Consider the following 21,560-nt stretch of genomic DNA (forward strand, 5'->3'; position numbering starts at 1 on the left):
CAACAGTCTACTGTAAGTCAAATAGTCTACGAATGGAGAAAAGTTAAGATCATGGTGATCTACCTAGATGTGGACATCCTTTAAAATGATCCTACAGAGTGACATACAGGATGTATGTTGTCATAAAGGATGTCCAAAAGAATCCCAGGACCACTGCCACGTATCTCCAGGCCTCTCTTGCTGCAGCGGATGTCCATACCTCAACAAAATGACACAAGTTGAATAGCAATGATGTTCAAGGTAGGGCAGCCAGAAGAAAACCTTTGCTCTAAAAAACATTGCTGCTTGTTATAAGCTTGGAAAAGACTATCTGGATGGCTGTTTAAAATTGATTTTTTTGGCAACAACGAAAAACACCACATTTGGCGAAAAGCCTAACACTGACTACCACCAAAAATAACCTTATCCCTAGTTAAGGTTGGTGTTGGTCATGGTTTGGGGCTGCTTTTCTGCTCATGGACCTGGATGACTCACCATCTTTGAAGGAAAATATTTTGGATGAAAACATCAGGCCCTCTGTAAATTGAAGTTGGGCTGAAATTGACAATCTCCTGACAATGAACCTAAACATTCCAGCAGATCTACCAAAGCATGGATTAAGAGGTAGAAGTTTTGTGTTTTAGAATAGCTGAGTCAAAGGCCAAATCTCACCTTCATGGAAATGTTGTGTCAAGACCTGAAGTGAGCTATTCATGCAAGATTGCCAACAATCTGGACTAGTTGAGGGAAGAATATACAAAAATTCCTCAAAGCAGGTGTGAGAGACTGATTAGTAACTATATGAAATGTTTGCTCATTAGGTTCATTTACTTTAGCTCACAGTGATTATTGAGAATCTGTTAAATGAACATGTTTTATGCATTAAATAATAAACCAATATATATTTTTGAATATATATCTGTTATTCAGGTTATCTTTATTAAATATTGGCGTTCAGATAAAAGATTTTTTAAGATTATTTGTCTAAGACATGAAAGATGAAGGGTTCACATACTTTCAAGCAGCACTGTAGATTCTTGTATAATTAGTAAACTAGGGAGGTTTGCACAAGAATAGGAGTTTTAACAAAGACTGTAGAATCTGTGATACGGAATTAAAAAGACTAAAAGACTTGCACAATTGAAGCCAAAGTAAACACAGTCAATGACATGTAGTAAAGACAAGTTCAGAGTGTTATATGCAAGTTGCAGATATAATCAGAAAATATAAGATAGGAAATGCTACATTTAAAGAAGCTGCCTGTGAAAAAGAAAAAGAAAAAGGTGTTTATATTGGTGCACCATTTTTATTTGCTAGGCAACGTGGGAAAGCAATAAGAAAGGAAAATGCAATAAACCTCTATATAATTAAACCAGTATAGAATTTAAGTCAAGAGACGTTGTTGTTATGATTATATAATACTAATGTATTAGAAGGCCTCATTTAGAATGTTGTTCACAGTTGGACAACGTGTTAGATTAAAGATATAGATGTTGTGGAATCAGTTCAAAGAAGGGCAACAAGATTCCCAGAATTAAAGGAATGTCTTCAATAGAGAAGACTACAAGGATGCCTGTTTCAAGTATTCAGAATCCTTAAATTTGAGCTTCTCATAATCAGTTAAAGCACAGTGAAAGTGGAAACTACAGAGTAGTGCATTTAAGACTGAAAATGAGACTTTTTTTATACCAAGGGTCATAGCAGACTGGAACATGCTACCCATCCATATTATATAAGTTGATAACCTCTTGTTTTTTTTTAAATGACTTTGGTCAGTTACTAATGACAAATTTAATGTACTGAAAGCCTTCTTTATCTTTTTTTTTTCTTAACATGTTCTTTGGTTAAAATCCCAAACTGTGAATTCTTTATTTAGTTGGAGGTTAGTTTTTTTTCTAGGATTAAGCAATAGATGTTTTAGCTGTTTTTACTACAAATAGTGTGTATTTTTAGTGACTGAATTTCTCACATCTACTAACTTGTCCTTTTCTATGATGTTGCCATAGTGACGCATACCCAGGGTGTCGTGTCTCAGAAATCAGTTTGTGCTATGATGTTGCAAAACTAATCTTCTTGGACAAAGAAAGGTGAGGTTGCCGATATGGTAAAGATTGTATGAATGATATTTTAAGTTGTGCAATTCAAGTTACATTTGCTCTTAAGGATTTGATTGTTGACACTAAATCCTCCTTTGTGTAGAAGAGCATTTTCCATGTTCCTCTTCCGTTTTCAACTCATAAGCCTACATTATGCAAGTTGTTGTTTTTAAATTTCTGAAATGCAGTACTTTTTGTCCCTAATTATGCGGTGCTAAAATAATAATGATACAAAATAATGCAAATAACTAACTTGAGAATATAGGTGCCAAACATTTTGAACTTTTGATATGCATGAGTGAGAAGTACATGTTCTCATATTTTACTCATCTGTGGTAACAGGTTGATACTGATATTTTGTTTGGACACGTACCTGTAAATGACTTTTCCACTCTAAAAGCATTAATTAATTTATTTAAAGAATAAATTATAAGCTATCTCATTGTAATTAACTTTAGGATTTAGATATTGGTCAAAATCACACAAAGAGGTTCCTCATGCATCCATTTGAATCTATCTTAGTGAGATCAGGTGATTAAAAAGTATCACACACTGGCATGTAGAAAAACTGCATTGCTAAAAATAGAGCATTAACCTATTCTTGCAACTTAGTTGCCTATATTTTAACAACATATGTTACCTACCATCAATCCATACATCCATTTTCTAACTGCTTCTTCCAATTCAGGGTCACAGGGGAGCTGGAGCCTATTCTGGCAAGTATCATGTGCAAGGCATGGTACATCCTAGAACTGACAGTCTGTTCCAGGGCAAACACACAGGCCCAAATAAATTATATGCACACACCAATTTTCCCAGAAGTCAATTAACCTACTAGTATATTGTTTTTGGACTGTGGGAGGAAATTGGAGCACCTGGAGGAAACCCACGCAAATCCGGGGGGTACATACAAACTCCACGCAGACAACACCCCAGGTCAGAAATTGAACCCAGGCTGCTGGTGTTGTAAGGCAGCAATGCTCGCCACTACGCCACCGTCAATGATACCATTTGATACCAATCAGTTTTTGCCAATTTCAGCTTCCTAGGAAAAGATTGCTTTTACATTGACACAAAGTAGCTGATTATTTTCTTTTCTGCTTGAAGGAAACGTGCTGAGAAGAACCTGATGTATTATAGAAAACTTCTGGAGCGCCACGGTGAGCATGCCTTGATTAACCCACGACCCTGTGGGCACCTCTGCTGCTGCCACACCAGTTGTTGTGAGGAGGTAAGTCACTCGAGTTTCACAGAGTGAAAACCCAGCAGGACCGTGACATGGAAAAATGCCATGTATTTTGCTACTTTTATTTCCTAGTAACAGTTACTGTATATGACCACCCATGTCAAATATGAAAGGTAAATGTTTCACTTGTGAAATTATTTATTATTATATCTCTTTCCTTTTTTTTTCTCCAACCCATTATGCTATAATACCATGTACCTCCTTCAACCTACATAGCTCATTTTCCCAGATATATTTTTTCAAATGAGGTTATTTTGTCTTGGAGAAAACCAAACTTAAATTGAACTTTTATTCAACTTCAAAACAGTTTATTCCAGGAGTTCTTAAAGTTTAAGTTAATAAGTTAATACCAAAATGGCTGAGGATAGTTACTCATTTCTGTCTTACTGAGAGATAACAGTCACTAGAATGACCAAATGCACAATAAAATTGATGTTTGTTTTTCGTTTTCCCGTTAGGTGGATGCCATTGATTATTATAGCAGTGCTGAAAACAGGCTGAAGGAAGAGTATTCAAAGCAGCAGGAAATTGTGCACTCCAAACCTCTGGGGATGGCATTTGTGACCTTTAAGAATGAAGCAATGGCAACCCTGTGAGTGTGCTCTGGAAAATGCTGTTTTTCTGTACCGTTATGAAAGTTTAATATGGTCAATTTAAATTTGGTAAAAAATCAGATTTTTGTTTTACTGTACGATTTTAGCAGTTTCCTACAAATTGTAATTTAAGTTTTTTGTGGTGCACAGTGAAAGCGTATTGAAACCAATGCACAACTGCAGTAAAACCGAAGTAAAATCCCAGTAAATGTATGAAAATCTGTTCAAAAGAGGATTCATCTGTGCCAAAAAAGTACTCGTTATTCTGAAGTGTCTCCCCATGAGATGGTTATGGGGTTAATTTTGAAACAACAGAAAAAAATATGCAGTGCTGCACTAGTATAACAGGAACTTTGGTAGAATGGAACCAGTTTTATTAGTATGATCATGGCTGTGTTTTGCTAAATACCAAGTCAAGTAAGATACATGCACAGTTAAATTGCTTTGTTGTTGAAAAAGAGACTACAAACAGACATTTGTACAACCTGATGCAATGAGCACTCATTTGTTTTGATTTGTGTATTACTGTATAGTGTGTATAATACTCCAGTCAGGACTCTGTATTTAATGTTTGTTAACTGTGTTTTGAGACTTTTACTTTCACTTAAAACTGCAGCTTTAAACGTATATAATATGAATGGAGTGAGGATAACTCTTGGAGTGGTTTTGATCCACTATTAGGTGATGTATTTGCCAAGCAACAGCAGGATGACACTCAAAAGTGGGCTGAATTTCATACCACCCCAATTAATTAAAATAATAGATCCTAAAAAACATTGCGTCTCTTGTCTTTTCAGCATGGAATAAACTTTTACTTGTTCCTTTGCATGCTGATGCAGCTACCTACTTGAACAAAATAAAAATGTCACCTACTGCATACAAGGTTCATATTGTTTACTATAATGCTAATTGTGTTAATTTAGAAGTGGTCTGAGAATAGAGTGATCATTTTGCATTTACCCACAGTATCCTTAAAGACTTCAATGCAATGAAGTGCAGCGGGTGTAAATGTCGGCCAGATCCTCAGTCATCATCGTGCAGTCCGCTCCTTCAGGTGCAGCGCTGGACTGTCAACTATGCGCCGGATCCAAAGAACATTTACTGGTAAGATAGCTGCTTTTTTGTAATAAGCTCTGTGAAGAAGCCTGAACGTGTCAGCAGTAGTAGTATGTATAAACAAGAACCTTTTGTTGGATTTTATGGATATGCCAGATTTCACAGATTTTTTTTGTTTTTACACTTGGGTTTGCATCATGCAATCAACATATTATGGTAGTTTTATAAATATAAATTAATAATATGTTCTAATTTTTGTAGTTTTTATGCGACAGAGGATACATTATTTAAACGTGATGTATAGTTACTGAGAAAATAACGGGCTGCACTACAATTATAAGAGGGAAGACTGCATTGTTTTTCAAATTCCAGTGGATAGGGAACATGAAACAGATACTGTACTTTTAAGTGTTTAGGGGGATTCTTGCATTCAGTCATAATCCCACAAAATGTAGCTTTGAACCGTAGGCTCCTCAGCCAAGCACAGACACTTGTCAAACTAAATGTCTGAACCTGCAGTTCCTTTTTATTTCAATTTGCTAAATAGCCTTTTGTTTTGACAGGGAAAATCTGTCAGTCCAAGGGGTGCGCTGGTGGTCCAGATATCTCCTTGTCAACTTCTTCCTCTTTTTATTGCTGTTCTTCCTCACAACTCCCTCAATTATCATCAGCACCATGGACAAATTCAATGTCACAAAGCCCATCTACTACTTGAATGTAAGTTTTTTTTAGCAAATATTCTCCATAGCTGCAAAGGAACAAGTAAAGGCATATTCCATGCTGAAGAGAGAAGAAAAGAAACACAAAGTTTCAGCTGTGGAGCCTTTTTCGGGTGTCCACAGCCAAAACAATTTTTCTTTTCTTCTCTTTTCAGCATGGAATAAACCTTTTACTTGTTCCTTTGCAGCCTATGCATGGTGACGCAGCTACCTACTAGAATGTCTCCATAGCTTTTCTTTTGTTTTCAAAACTAATGTTTAAGGAAGTTAAACGTTAATGTATCATTATACGGGTGGTCATGTTCGGTGTGGAGGCGGAGCCTTGGATAACGACTTGGAAGGTTAACGCATTGCCTTAGCAACCACAGCTGCTCTGGCTGATTAAAGACGAGCCACAGCTGTGAGGGCCCTTTAAAAACACACTTCACACCTCCCCGTAGGGACGAGCAAAACCCCGCAAGGGGAGGATCTTCCACCTACAGTCCCGGAGAGGATTGTGATGCAAACTTAAGGCTGTTATTTTAAATTTGGGCGGTGCGTGTCTGAGGTGTTTAGTCTATGTAAAATTAAAAATCCTAATACCAATTTGAAATCCTCAAATCCTATCCTATCCTCAAATATACAAATATAGGGCAAGTATTGCCCTGTAAAATGAATATTGAAAATGAAGAACACTAAATGTAGTTAATTGTAAGTGATCTTTCTTGTTTCTACCAATTTACACACATATGTAACCAAAAATGCATTGCCATTCACATGAGTGAAAAATAATTTATAATTAACTTAAGCATAGTTTGAAGTCACATATAACTTGGAAATAATTTTACTTTTTCTATTCACTTAAAATGAGCTTTTCTTGCCATGGGATTTCCATAGGAATAAGTTAAGGCTTTCATGTTCAGGAAGCAAGTTCTTCCAGAAAGTTCCTCCCTGGCTGTAAATCTGTAGTTTCATGTGTCTCAACCTTGATCATTTTCATTTAATCTCATTTTACAGTTTTCAAGCTACAGTTGTATGCAAAGTTTGGACACCCTTGGCCAAATTACATGTTCTGTAATTTCTGGTAAATTCTGCAAATAAATAGTAACTGTGCATAGTTAAATTTGCAGAAATATGTCAAGTTTAAGTTTGTTCGCTGCAGAGGTTGTGTTAACTTCTTTTCACTTAGAAAATCAACAAAACATGTAATTTGGTCAGGGGTGCCCAAATATTTGAATACAACTGTATATTCACATGCTTATGAGATTATGGTCGTCTATTAAATTATATTGCCATAAGTTTTAGACGGTTCATTCCAGATGTTTCATTTTTCCACTGTGACACATCTGTAGGTGATCTAAAATTAGGAAAATTTACTTAAATTACAAACTAAATGGTTTTAGTTTGCTGTTGCTGTGGGTTATGTGATAGATCTGATTGATTAATACAGAATGTAAACTGCTAACTTTCAATCAAGCTGTTGCTGTGTTTAATGGTAAGAATGGGGAAAATCCTTTTTTGTAAATTTCTGATTACTGCTATGTTTATTTAATTAAAAGTAAAAGTAGAATAATAATCAAACCATAGATACGAGAAGACCCAAACCTTTCTTCCTTTAAAAAACATCTGCTTTTTAATTCCACTTAGCACTTACTTCTTAAAACAATCTTAAAAACAATTTAAAGTATGTATACTTTATGTATAATTTTGTTGGTATTCTACTGTATATATTACTTTATCAGGAAAATACCATGTTTAAAAAAAAATTGTGACGATGCTGAAAAACTTTAATTACAGGAAATAACGGTAGAAAAATATAAGGTGCATTCTGTTTGTTTTTCAGAGTGCTGTTATAAGTCAGTTCTTCCCCACCATTCTCCTGTGGTCATTCTCAGCTCTTTTGCCCACAGTTGTATATTATTCCACATTGTTTGAAGCCCACTGGACAAGGTAATGGAAACACCAAAAACCAGCTGAACTACAGCTCACAGTCTTTCATTCATCATGCGCACTTGATAACCAGTGGAGAGGTTCACCTTTCATCCCTAAAGCTGTTTCAATTAAGAGAGGTCAATGTGATTTTGGGATTGCATTTAATAGAAGTGAGACATATTGGTTTATAGTTACTTAATGGATGGGCGCTACATTAGTGATTTTTCCAGTTAGTGTGAGTTACCCCTGTATCAAAAGACTGCTGGTGAGTTTTGTTAATGGCCTCTATTATTTTCTTATGTAGTAGAATACCATCAGTCCCTGGAGAGTTTTTTTTTCTTTGTGTGCTTCTAGTACCTGTAACACTTTTGCCTCTTCAGTGTTTACACTCTTTAATATGGAACTTTATGCTTCCTCTGCCTGAAGCATACTGTTTGTTCCTGCCTTTGTAAACACCTGACTGAAAAAAATCATTTAATACAGTGCTGCCATCTAAACATTTTCTGTGTTTTATCTTTTAGACACTTTAATTTTATACTGTTCTTTTGCTATAGTAATACTGAGCACCTCTGTTTACACCCTTTAGCAATGCTTGTTTATATTTCTTTGACCTTTCTAATATCCATTTTAATCTGTGCCTGATTATGCCATTTTGAAAAGGGAGAAAAACATAAATTATCTGCTGCCATATTGGAATGGCTAAATGTAGAGTAGGTATTATTGCCCATCATTGGTTTCAATTATTTCATCAGTTTTTAAGTATGATGTACTATAATTTAGCTGAAAGTTTTTTTTGGGCTTGTGATACAGTTATGTCAGATTCACATGTCTTACTAATTCATATCATTTTCATATTTTTGTAATTTTCTGTTATGGTTAGGTCAAGTGAAAACAGATGCATGATGCACAAGCTGTACATTTTTCTGATCTTTATGGTTCTGATTCTACCTTCCCTTGGTCTTACAAGGTAACTAAACATGTTTTTGTTGGAATTTTGTTTGGTGTTTCTTAAAACAAAAATATTTTTCATCAAACAATGCAACATTTAATGTGATAACTCTTGATAATTTTTAAACGTTTTTAAAACCTTTGAGAAGACTTCTGCATTTTTGCTACTACTTCTCACTCTAAAAGAAAATATAAACTTTTTTTGGTACAATTTCACTTAACATGGTAATGGTAAATAATGTTAAATTCTGTCATATTATAGCTAATTTAGTTTGGCTTCTATGTACTGTATAAGAAGTTATTCAAAATGTTTAAATAGTAATTTATTGTTCTTTCTCATTCACCCAAAGAATAACAAAGCATTATGTTGTTAGAATCAAAACCCTGTGTAGTAGACCATAATATTCACTTGCTTTGTTATACCTAAAGCAAGCAGGGCTAATTTATTTAATACTTTTATATTAAAACCTTCAGTATGTTTTATATGAATTTTACCATGCATTAACAGACACCTTCTAAAAAAGAACCTTCCTCTCTTTCTTGTCTTCCTTCAGTTTAGATGTCTTCTTTCGATGGCTGTTCGATACCAAATTTCTGTCGCAAGGCAAACTGAGGTTTGAGTAAGTTGCATTTTCACTTTTTCATCCTCATCTTTCCTGTTCCTCTCCCCCTTTTCACATTATTAATGGAATAACTGCAACTGCTCTTACAGGTGTGTCTTCCTCCCTGACCAGGGGGCTTTCTTTGTCAACTACGTCATTGCGTCAGCCTTTGTGGGCAGTGGAATGGAGTTGCTGCGCCTGCCCGGCCTGCTTCTCTACACAATCCGTATGGCTCTGGCCCGCTCTGCTGCGGAGAGGAAGTATGTCAAAGAGGTGTGGAACAAACCGACCGACTCTCAGTTCTTACTAACAACTTGGAGTTTTGGGCCAAAAAATAGAAATCTGAAAAATATCTTATCGGTTCCACAGGGGAGAGGATGTGGCAGGTTCTCTTTCATCATCGCATACGTAGAGGATTCCTGAAGGAGTACTGCAGAATACATGGATTTGAGTTTCTCCATGTGTCCTGCAGGGTTTTTTTTCAGGAATCACTTGCATTTTGTGGTGTGGGCCTTAAAATGGACTGCCGTCTCATCCACTGTGTATCCTGCCTGCGCCACTTGCTTGCTAAGATAGGCTCTGGCTCTTCAACGACCTTGTATTGGTTGAAGTGGTTAGAAAATGGATGGATGGAATTACATTTTGTGTATGTGGGAGAAAATGCATCCATTTAGGTTGCTTTCTAACTGAGAACGCTAAAGATTAGAGCGTCTGATCTTTTTCTTGGTATGATGTATGCAGATCTGCAGTTCATTTCCAGTGTGGTTTCAGAGGAGGTTGGAGCCAAATGCAAACCACATGGACAGAATGATCAAAGTCACTTTTGAAACGACAAAGAAACATCGTATTTACTTGTACAAATACCAGGTTTCAACTTGACGCTAGGGGGGATGGCAAATTCTAAATCTAAATTGCACAAGAAAATACCTAAACTGAAAAACACACAAATTACCCCCTTTCCCCCAAAATAAAAAGAAAGTAAAAAGCTTTTCATAATTAAATAGACCACTAAAACTGAATCCAAAATGTGCTTCTTTATCTGCAGGTACTGATCCATGGTTTATCCGAAAGGAAGTCAATTTCTAATCCTAAGAAGACATAAAGAGTTGTCTCATTAGAGTTGCTTAAAACTGTTTGATTACTTGAATTTAGTTTTTTCTGGGACGAGTATAGATTAATTCTGATTCAGATGAACTGGGCTTAAAACTGAAGAACATTTCCCAGATCAATGTACAATTTCTCCGTCTGTTTAAAATTTTTTGGAGTAACATGAGACTATGGTGAAGCTGCCTTTGATTAGAGGATGGCTTGTCTTTGGCTTTTCTAGGACTTTTCTATTGTGTTTCTATCTCACTTGTAGTTGCACCGCTGTAGTTAGTAAACCATTTTGATGGTACCCAAATGATGTATAAGGAAAAAGGCATACTTTATATGGGAATTCAGTATCTGTAAAGCATATAAACAACTGATAATTTCAATTTATATGGTTAGATCAGAGGTTCTCAAAGTTTGTGATAGTAGTAAGGAAGTAAGATAAAAAGTTTCATTACCACCTTGCTCAATTATTTAAGCCATCAATTACAATTTACCGTGATACATTATAGGGAGTTTAAATGACATTTCAGAAATGAGATATTTGTGAATGCCTTATTTGTGAACCCTGATTTGCCAGACCTTTCTAATATCATCAATAGATAACACAAATCAACAGCTACATAAAATGAAAGGAACACCGCAATATACACAGAGCACAATATGTATCTCAAATTACCAAAGGGTGTTGTTATTGATATAGCAATGAATTTATTGCAAAAGCAAATATTTTTATCTTAGATTCTTTCTGTGGATGATGCTGTCTGTCATGGTTTTCTTCAGTGACGCAGCACTGGAGACCCTACAGATAGCACAGGGTCTTTTTATATTTAAAACCACTAAATATGTTTTGTTATAAACCCAACTATTTGGAATGTCTGATTTTTATCATGTCTTGGCATATGGGGGAGAATGAGGAAATGTAAATGGACTCCTCTGACCTCTTCACCTTCAAGCTGCTGAATCTTGACACATCTCTGGCCTTGCAGCTCCCCATGGGAGCATCAGCACAGACTGTTGGAGAGGCATGTCCCTCATCATCATCATCATCAGCATAAGCCATCAGGGTCTCTGGACCTTGCAAGAGGAAAAAAAACAACAACCTTGTTCTCATTTCTTTTATTGTTGGGATTTTAAAATTAGTGTCTATAAAACCGTAGACACCCATGTGTTGATACAAAAGGATTAGCAAAACTCATTTCAGCTGATTAAAAGGGATTGGTTTTCAGCCTGACAAGTTAAAACAGCAATAATAACAGTATTCTAACACTAAAAAAAGTTATCTCCTCTTTGTTTAACCAGAACCAAGCCTATGAATTTGAGTACGGAGCAATGTATGGCTGGATACTGTGCATCTTCACAGTGATCATGGCTTATAGCATCACCTGTCCTGTTATAGTTCCTTTTGGTAAGTTAATTCAGCTGTCACATATTTGTTCATTATCTGTATTGTAAGTTCAAAGCTTTGGAAGGTAACTTATTTTTCTGAAGACACAAATCTAAAAATATAAGAACGTCATAAATTATAGTGTATAGATCACTATTTTAGAGCTAGGTGTTTAACATTGTTGTCAATTGTTAAAATATTAGTTCAGATTTTGGATAGTGTATACCAAAGTGTTTAGGAGTGTAACTGTAACTTCTTTGCATCAAATGTAATTTGGCTTATTTTTTCCTGTTTATGTGTCTTATTTTGTTCTAGTATATGTTATTCCTTGCTTTCCATGTACTGTTGCAGGATTTGCAAAATATTTAGAAGCCTCTGTAAAATAATGTGATAGTCCTCTTTGTTCCAATCTGTCCAACATTAAAACATTCTGGTTTTTGACTGCAAACAGAGACTTTAAGCTTTATACATTCATATATATTTTTTAGTGAATAAAACTTTATTTTGCTTTATAATAGTGGCTCATCACAAACATACAATTGTTTGGACCCACGTCAGTAAGATAAAAGGATAAATATTAAAAGAAAATATTGAGCATCGAAATATGGCACACAATCTTATTATTATTATTGATCTTTTTAATTAAAACAAACTGGTGATCTTATTGGTGTTACACTGACAATAAGCTGAGTTGCTCTAGAACTTTATGAAAGTGAATTATTGTTTACCATTTTAAAGAGCTTTAGTCCCAAAGTCAACCATAAGTCAAAGAAGCTCAAATTAAACAACCTGCCACACAATGGGAAATTAAGAGCAAGTGAATTTACAGCTCCAACAGGACTAAGGCACTTTTATTCATAATGTCATGGGGTCGTTTAGATCGTTACCCAATATATTTGCTGAAGTGGGTTCTCTTAGAAGCATAAAAAAGGTAGAATGAAAGATTAGGAGGTGTATTTGACATTAACAAATACGACGGCAGTCATTAATGTAGGGTGTTGGATTTCTACATTATTTGACAGAGTGTAAATTTTCTTTTATCCAGAGCTGTTAAAGATCTCTTTATGTAGAGAGGAACTTTGAGAACACAGTTAGCTATAAAGATGTTACAAAGATCGGTGATGTATAGTGATAAGCATTAATCTGGGGGAAAGAAGCTGTAGTATAAAGTGGTATGTGCTGAATAGTGTTACTGATAAGTTGTCAACACCTGGGGGAAACTCAACAGACAACAGACTAGATGGGCTGAAAGGCCTTCTCTCATTTGTAACCTTTGCTAGGTTCACATAACATTCACATTCCCTCTCAACACACAACCTTCAAGTACACATGACAAATGAAACAAGCAAAAATATTAATCTATTACTTTTCACACTTTGTCCTTTTCTAGGTCTGCTGTACATGATTTTGAAGCACTTGGTAGACAAACACAACCTATACTTTGCATATCTGCCAGCCAACCTAGATAAGAAGACACACTATGGAGCAGTGAACCAGGCACTGGCAGCTCCCATCATCTGCCTCTTCTGGCTTTACTTCTTCTCTGTTCTGAGGACAGGTATTACCTGTACATCTTGTGACAGTTTCTTAAAAAACAGTTGGAAACGAAGCCTTTGCTTTAACTGCATTTTGTTGTTGCATCATTTGTTTTGCTACTCTGTAAGAAGTGGTTTGTGACATATTTGCAGTGATTGGTTAATAGTGGTGCTAAGCCATTCCATTATCACAGTTAAACATATGCACTGCCTTAACCCGTTTACAGTTCCAAATCTCTTTGGACCATTTACCGTGCCTTATTATTTATTCAAATTACATTCAATAGCGTTGTTATACTTCCATATTTCATTTTAAATAGTGCTTTTAAAAGCAATCATCTCAGAGCATGTCAAAGTACAGAAAAAAACGTGTGCTTGAGAACAAAGCAAACAGAAGATAAACAATAAAAAGCCTGTCTTAAAGCCCTTTCAGGCTAAATTAACAAAAATCCAGTGTATAGTAAACAATAACTGTGTGTAGTATCTTGTAGCTACAATACCATGTAGAAACTTGAACATAAGCAGAAGGACTTAAAATTCTTCTGGAAACCTTACAGGAAGCCAGTTTGAGGCCTCCATTACAGAAGTAATGTAAGCATTTGCACATGACCTAGTCAGATATCTGTCTAATAAATTCCCAATATATTGTAACTTAAGTGTAGTTTTAGAGACTTCTGCAAGAAGGGGTTTTGCAATAATTAACAAATATATTGGGACAAATACATGCATGAACCATCAGCTCAGCAATTTTCCTAATATGGCAAAAACAAAGTCTTTACAATATTCTGCACATGCTCAAAGGTCAATCCATGGTCAAAGGTTAAAACATTGTTTTATGTAACTAAAAGAGCCCAATAGCACGGCCCCAGTTTTATCATGGTTAAGATTCAAACAGTTGTGTTATCTAAACTTTTATAAGTTAAAACCAATGAGCACTGAAACGGCTACCTTGCTACAGGTTTTATTATGGACTAGGAATATGTAATATTGTATATAATATGAATGTTTAACATGTTTACCCAAATGGTTTGGGAGAAGTTACTCTATCATGTTGTTAAAACTGACACCCCAGGATCTTTCTAGAAATGGCTTAATGAGATGTCAGCAACAAGCCATTAAATTATTGGCAGTTGATGAGTTGGCCTCCTTTTGTTTGTGACCTTTCTTGTGTTCTTAAAGTGTTTTTAAAGAGTTCAAAGAAGAGCAAATAGATTAGTTTCTGGAATTAAGAAAATAAATATCAAACTGCCAGGCTGAGAAAAAAAATATATTTTCAATCAATGTCTTTTATTGTGATCAAAGAAGATGGATTCAACTTCCCCAAAAGTTTAACAATGAAATATGGATATGGGTCAAAAGTGCATTTGTGTCTGAAAACTGGAGGTGCTCTTAATTGCAAAGAGTTGTGGGGTGTGGAAAAAACAGTCCAGCCAAAATGTTGAGGCAGGTTCTTTGGGTTGTTCAAGAAAAATCTGAGGATCAGTGTGAGATCAGTTAATTGGTAGCAGCCAAGCATGATAAATGGGCAGAATGGCCTGTTCTCATTTAAAGACTTAGTTTCCTATGAATTATGAAATTTCAATTCTTCTGGCTACGACTGTTGTTAAAATGCACCCACATGGCTTCTGTGTTTCTGACATCACTCAATTTCTGGAAAAAAACTTAATATCAACCTTTTATAATGATTTTTTTTAAGTTTTTAAGTTTGGATCTTGGGAAATATAGGAAGGTTTTCTCTCTCTATCCAGTTTAATCTTTGTTCAATGATAAAGGTATATAATCCCTGATTTGAATATACTGTACCTTATAATGGTGGGCACTGTCTGATCAATGTACCTTTTAGTTTTGGTATATGTTGCTAGGATATTATGTTTTCTACATCATCTGCAGTGTTAAAAAATGACAATGTAATTGTCAGGTGGCCAACAGATGTAGTTATAATTATGTACAACAATCACCCGTTTTATTTTTTCTGTCATTTCAGGTTTTACGGCTGATACTTCCCTTTTCACCCTTGTAGTTTTGTGCATCACCATCTTTATATGTATAAGTTACACCTGCTTTGGACATTTCAAGTACCTGAGTCCTCATAATTACAAGGTATACTTGATTTTCATCACGACCGTTTCCCTGTACTCAGGTTTCGATTACAGTGACCATTACTCTTGTTTGGGCTTTGCACGTTTTTCACAGTATTTTTCTGATGATTATTATCCAGTTTTCATAGTAAATCTGCACAGAGAATAGTGTATTTTAACCACAACACAGATTTATGCGGGAATGACATAAATGAAAAAAAAGTTAGTAGCTTTAGTAAATGAGTGAAAAATAAATTAAAATCAATTTTCCACTAATTCATCATATTAGTCTCAAAACAATTGAATAAACATGCTTCATGATACTGTAATCAAAGGGAAAATTATGTTTTTAGGACCAGCTACACTGCTTGAAGTTAAATAGTGTTACTCAGTTAATAGTGTTATTCAGAAATTGGTCCAGTGCATTCAGAATGCACATCTCATGCATGACTATTTTATCCTTACATTGAACAGTGCTCGTCTTACTATACAATGCAGAGACATCTGTCATACTGTTTTTAGTATGTGATAATTGCTGGAAGATTCCTTTATCTTTTGACAAAGAACACAGTGTGTTATAAGTGTGCATGGCTTCGGGTTAGTGTCCCCTGTTTATGTGCTTGTCGAAGTCTAATGAAATGTGTACTGAATACATATAATAGTGCTATTATAATGTGGTTGTTGCACTCTATAAGAGACTAAATTATTTGTATTTTATTCTGCAATGAGTGTTTTTGTTTTGGAAATGATTGTGCAGGGCTCACAAACACCATGCTTCTGTATATAATGGAAACTACTATTCCACTAATTTACAGCTTACGCCATTCTTTAACAAATATTGTGAACTTTAACAGAATCCAAGTATGTTTATACACATTCGTATAGCATAAGTAACAGCTGCTTCACATACAGTAAATGAAGTCATAGTAGCAGAGACATTTTCTTCTTGTTTTGGAGGAAAAGGGAGAGGGAATGCTTTCATTTTCTGAAAATAATTTATATTTATATATATGTATATTTATTTAAATAAGTTATTTAATGCAAGACCCTAAGTCTTAGATTTAAATGATGAAACATTTTTAAGTGCTTACATGGTTTTTATGTATATTAAGATACTGTACACACAGCTTTAAATTTTTAGTTTAAAGGGTTTATGAGAACTTCCCAGTTTTAAGTTTTTATGCATGTAATACAAGACGAAAATAGGCAGGCTGCTTTAAGCTAAACCCTTTAAGCTAAAAATGTAAAGCTTTTTCTTACTGTATTCACAATAAAATCCCAGTTAGTGTATTCAATTCAGTGTGCTACAGTATGGAAACAAGAACTTTTAATAGTTTTTTAGTCCAATACTTTAAACATTTGTGTAAATTTTAATTACTGACATATAGGAACGTGCTTAATTGCATCTGTCTTTTACATTTAGTTTTCTCAATTATTTTTTATTATATACCCTTCTAATTTGTGATCGGCAATTGGCGATTTATCTTTCAGTTCAAAGCGATGATCAGTGTGCCCACACAGGGGGAACGGGGCAGTGCTGAGAGGCCCTCTCGTATACCCACGCATTAATTAAAAAACTAATCTCTTGATGTGCTCCAAGTCCAATAGAGATCTGCAGGAGGTTCAGTGCAAGGTGGAAAAGTCGCACGTCCCTCACTGGCATTACCAAATTCCACTGCTGTTTGGGATGTCCTGATCACAGCCAGATGGTGACATAATCCAATCTAATTGTCTTTAGAACAGGACTTTTTAACTTGAGGAGTCCCATTTGGAATCATTCATACTATGGAGCAAAGAAACCGCATAGTTTCTCTTTATTTTTTTTAGGTTTCCATACAGTGTAAATTTTCCAGCACATATATTTTGAAACAGTGACTTGAATTTCAACTATTCTCACTTCCATTACATAGCGTATTATTTTAACAGAGAAAGGTTAATGATATGTTTCAGTCATGCTTTGCACCGAAACTTTCCATTATATTTGAAATGGCAGCTTTAATGTTTCCCTGTTCTAACCATTTCCTCACTATAATGTGTTTGTAATATAATGTGGTAATACTGAGTTTTATTGTTTTTTTTTTCATTTTCTCTTAACTCTTGTTTTCTTTCAACACTGTGTGTGGTTTGGAAGGTTAGAATTGACTCCCATGTCTTTGTGGTCTTTGCTCACAGATAAAGGAAGATGAAACATATGTGGTCAAGGAACATTCTGGAAAACCTGTAAGTGCTACATTCCATTTACATTCCCTGTATAATGTAAGATATGGTCAGTCTTTGTTGTGTTTCTGTGATTAGTTGAAGATTCCATAGGGGAGGTAAAACTAATTATTGGGTCGTTTTGTTCTATTTTAGGCAATATGATTTTCTATTTCATTTAAACATTTTCTAGAATGTTTAAGTGTTTCCCACCAAAAAATGTAACTCATTGGATGCCCAAAGAGCCAGGTTGGCTCCGAGTGTTTATAGTTAATATATAATTAATACATACAGTTATTATACTATATAAAAATTTAGTTTTTACACACATAATGACAAAGGTTTTAGTAAACAAAAACAAAACCTAGCTGTCTTGAGCTCTGGCCAAGCTAGTCACCCTATTATTCCAGGCAGTTGTTCTCTAGTCTGAACACACAACAAGAAAATACAGAAAATTAAACAAAAAGAAAATATATACAGTTCATTTCTTCTCTGGCTCCACCTGTTTACGATACCCAGTACATTTCTCTTGAACTTTGTCTCATATTGTCAGTTTCAGACATTATGCTCTTCCCAAACTTCTCTTTCTCTTCCAAACTTCCTGTACATCTATGTATGTAATGGTTGCACATTAACATTCCCATCTCACTGCTTGAGCCACTTGAGCTAATAAATGATTACACACAAACCCTTTCCATATTTAGCAATTTAAACTTTACAGTTTGCCTGAGGTTCTTAACACGCCAGATTAATAAATCAACTATTAAGCTTTAAATAAAGAGAGTAAAATAACAAGTTATAGTTAAACCTCTTTTTGATCAAGTAGATAACTCTTTTATCCCCCTGCGTTTTTTAAATGACACTGAGACACTCCGGATTCTGCCAAGACAGATTTGCAACTTGATTGGCCTCTTGTGGCTTTTTTCAGGAACTGCAGCTCTGGGACAAAACAGCTGAGAGTGCTGTGCTCAAAAAGTTCATATTTACATAGCTGAAATGAGTTCCTAACTATAATACAATTAAAATGTGATTTGATTGATATACCTTTATAATATTACATATCTTTACTGTACTGAGTGCATTGCCACAGTTGTTTAACATGACTTGTCTGGGTTAATTTAATAATTTGAAGATCTGTACGTAGTTATATGTTAATATGCATTATGTAGGTTATGACCCTAAAGTTTTTTACACATTATAGCAGGAGCCATTTTCAGTCCTTTACAGTTTATGGTTTTGATTACCATCATATATTATATAAATATAAATTAATCAAATAACAATTTGCACACATAGAAACCTACAAGGAAGACTATATATAATCTGTTAAAAAATGGTAAGCTGACCACAGTTCGTTTGCTTCTACATTCAGCCTTTGTCTTAAATGTTTTCTTATTATCTTTAGTGGATTTAATCATTGATTGCTTCACTTCTTTTTTTAAATTCCAATTAAAATGTTAGTAAGTATGTTAGTGTCAGTGCCTTAGAAATGATTTTTATTAATCCTTTTTACAGTTACTCCAAGTTAATTCCAAAACTCTGAAAGAAATCCTTATTTTTAAGTTGACAGTGATGATTTCTAAACATCATTTGTGTATTTTGCTTTAATGGTCATTTAGATTGTGAATGAAAATTTGAATTTTGTTCTTGTGAAACCCAAAAGGAAGAAGTTGTTTTTTTTTCCCATTTTGTTCATAGATCTACCGTCCCAAAGTTCTCCAGACATCCCAGGAATCCAGTGCCTTGGACCCTAAAGAACAGAAGTCATATGGAACTGTGGAGAAGAACCCCCTTCCATTGAGTGACCAGGGCCCTAGCTTTCTGACACAGCCGGGGATATCTGAGATATAGAATCCATCTCCTTTCCTAATATTCCTAAACAGGACACCAATTTCCTGTTACATCCCAGAACTACAGTAACTATGATGAAAGCACGATTTACAAGTTTATTCAGATAGGAAACCAATCATTGCTGTAGTCATAAACCAGCATAGGAACCAAAGGGGTGTATCTCACAGTTCAATCTCTAATATACCAAATCACTAGTTTTATGGTATAGTGTTCTAGTTTTTCACTATGTATTTATTTTTATAAATAAACCTTTAATTCTTATAAAATAAACCACCTAATGTGTTCTTCAGTACTTTCTAAAAGTTTGACAAAGATAAATGTTTCCACTCAGGTAAAAGTAACTTAAATTTACCCCTTGCCCTTTTTTACCTCGTTATAGCACAGCAGTTACACAGATATAAATTTGCGTATGTATGTGCCAAAATATGAGGATTAAATTACTTATTTAAGTGATTCTTGTAACCTCAAAGTGACTTCCTTGCCCCATCTGCAGGATTTTGTACTATTAATAAACCGCTCTAAGCAGAGCTCAGAGTCTTTGTGTTTGATTGTGGTGCACACTAAGTGATCTCATTCTACAGCCTTTTTTATTAGGGTTGTAATAAATATTTCTGCACTATACTACCTGAAGTTTTTAATCTATGTATACTGGAGAAGTACATTCAGTGCCACATTAGTGATTCTGGTCTTTTGCCACCAGAAAACTCTGTTTGTCATGAGATAGTGGGTTTTCTTCCAGAACTTTATGCCATTATTTCAAAGGAACAAAAAAAAAACTTTTAATAAACTAAGATTTAATTTTTTTTAAATAAACTACCCAAGATTTCTTCTTGTGGAAGACTTGATTGTGGAACATACGAATGTTTGTATGTGAAATACTGTGTTCATTTGGGTTCATCTGCAAAAAGAATAATAATGAAATGAAGTTGAAAATATTCTGATGTTAGATGCTGTAATTACTATATAATAAAATTGAAAAACTGTATTTTAAAATGAGAAAAGAAATCCCACAAAATCCTTTTTGAAAGAATCAGAATGATTTTTTGTGATTCATGAGTGATTTGTATTAAAATAGCTGAAAAAATATAAGAAATATGAACAACACCACTTTTTCCTTTTGGGGGATTTTTCAGATTGAGGTTTGGCTGGAGATGTGGCTTTTGTTTTATTGTGCTGCTGTAGTCTCCCTCATACACTGTAATGTCCAGACATAGGCTGTAAGAGCATCTGCTATCAATGACTAATATGCTATTGTAAAACATTTCAAAACCATACCATTCCCTCATTACAAATATTGTTAAATGTGATTGACTTAATATATCTATAAAAGCATTAAAGTAATTGAAGTAATACAGTATGCCAGTCAGGGCACATGGGCCTTATATAGAGATATTTTGTGAATCTCTGTGTTAAAAAGCAAGGTGTTTTGTCCAGTAACATTTTTTAATAGTAATTCTATTTTTTTAATAATAAAAATATGATTGGGGTGAAATATTTTTCAGGCTTTTTGTATGTGTTTCTTAAAAAAATGGAAACATATCTCAAACAAAGGAAATATTTCAGTACAGTTTTACAAACTGCAATAAATGTTAATCCTGTTACTATTCTTTTTTTTTGTGTTTCTTTGTATCATGTTTAAAAAAATATATGTGAGTGGAGTGTCCAGAAAAGTGCTACTGTATATAAGTGTAAGGAATTATTTTATTTTATTATTATTATATTTAAATACTTATTTTAAGTGTTCTTATTGGTATTTTTACATAGTAATTTTCCATTTTATTTAACCCTGTGTGACCAGCAGATATTATACACTAAAAACAAAAACTGCAGTCATTTTGAGTAGAGTCTATTTTGTGCCTCATCTAGAGGACCGTTTCTGTGCCTTTTGGTAACATACAACAAGTCAGTGGTTGAGCCTGGTTTGTACAAATTTCTTGGTAAGAAGGCTTTACCTTACTCATTTGACAATTTTCCCTTTAAAATGTTGTCCTGAACACAACGTATTTAAGCTATTAAAATGCTTGGTAGGCTTTAGTTCCTTAAGAAAAGAGGCTCCTGATTCTCAGTAAAAATGAGTTGTTGATTTCTGTCCTTGTTATATGTTACTTATGCTAATGTGTGAAATGTGTTGCTTTAAGATTTTTTTTTTTGCCATGTCCCTCACCAGAATGAACAGACTGAAAATTCTGGATTATTTTAGAAGAAAAAAGTTGCATTAAAAAGGGGTATCTTTGTGTTTGCACTTCACTCTTTGACAGCTACAAAATGTAC

The 21,560-nt window shown here is 34.6% G+C and overlaps 1 protein-coding gene across 2 annotated transcripts in view; it reads left to right on the plus strand.

Moving 5' to 3' along the window:
- The window catches only part of tmem63a (transmembrane protein 63A), a 38,716-nt gene extending 18,902 nt beyond the window's left edge, over positions 1 to 19,814 (plus strand). For both annotated transcript variants that reach the window (XM_088938124.1, XM_088938116.1), the window contains 14 exons: positions 1,986 to 2,066; positions 3,183 to 3,306; positions 3,780 to 3,913; positions 4,881 to 5,018; positions 5,534 to 5,687; positions 7,512 to 7,618; positions 8,481 to 8,567; positions 9,103 to 9,168; positions 9,261 to 9,423; positions 11,545 to 11,650; positions 13,020 to 13,187; positions 15,149 to 15,264; positions 17,415 to 17,462; positions 19,137 to 19,814. In XM_088938124.1, coding sequence (XP_088794250.1) covers positions 1,986 to 2,066; positions 3,183 to 3,306; positions 3,780 to 3,913; positions 4,881 to 5,018; positions 5,534 to 5,687; positions 7,512 to 7,618; positions 8,481 to 8,567; positions 9,103 to 9,168; positions 9,261 to 9,423; positions 11,545 to 11,650; positions 13,020 to 13,187; positions 15,149 to 15,264; positions 17,415 to 17,462; positions 19,137 to 19,289 — 1,645 coding nt within the window. In that variant the 3' untranslated portion in view covers positions 19,290 to 19,814. The remainder of the gene's footprint in view (positions 1 to 1,985; positions 2,067 to 3,182; positions 3,307 to 3,779; positions 3,914 to 4,880; positions 5,019 to 5,533; positions 5,688 to 7,511; positions 7,619 to 8,480; positions 8,568 to 9,102; positions 9,169 to 9,260; positions 9,424 to 11,544; positions 11,651 to 13,019; positions 13,188 to 15,148; positions 15,265 to 17,414; positions 17,463 to 19,136) is intronic.
- Positions 19,815 to 21,560: the final 1,746 nt, after the last annotated feature.

Source organism: Atractosteus spatula, chromosome 2 (assembly GCF_055471065.1).
Source record: "Atractosteus spatula isolate fAtrSpa1 chromosome 2, fAtrSpa1.hap1, whole genome shotgun sequence".
NCBI lineage: Eukaryota > Metazoa > Chordata > Actinopteri > Semionotiformes > Lepisosteidae > Atractosteus > Atractosteus spatula.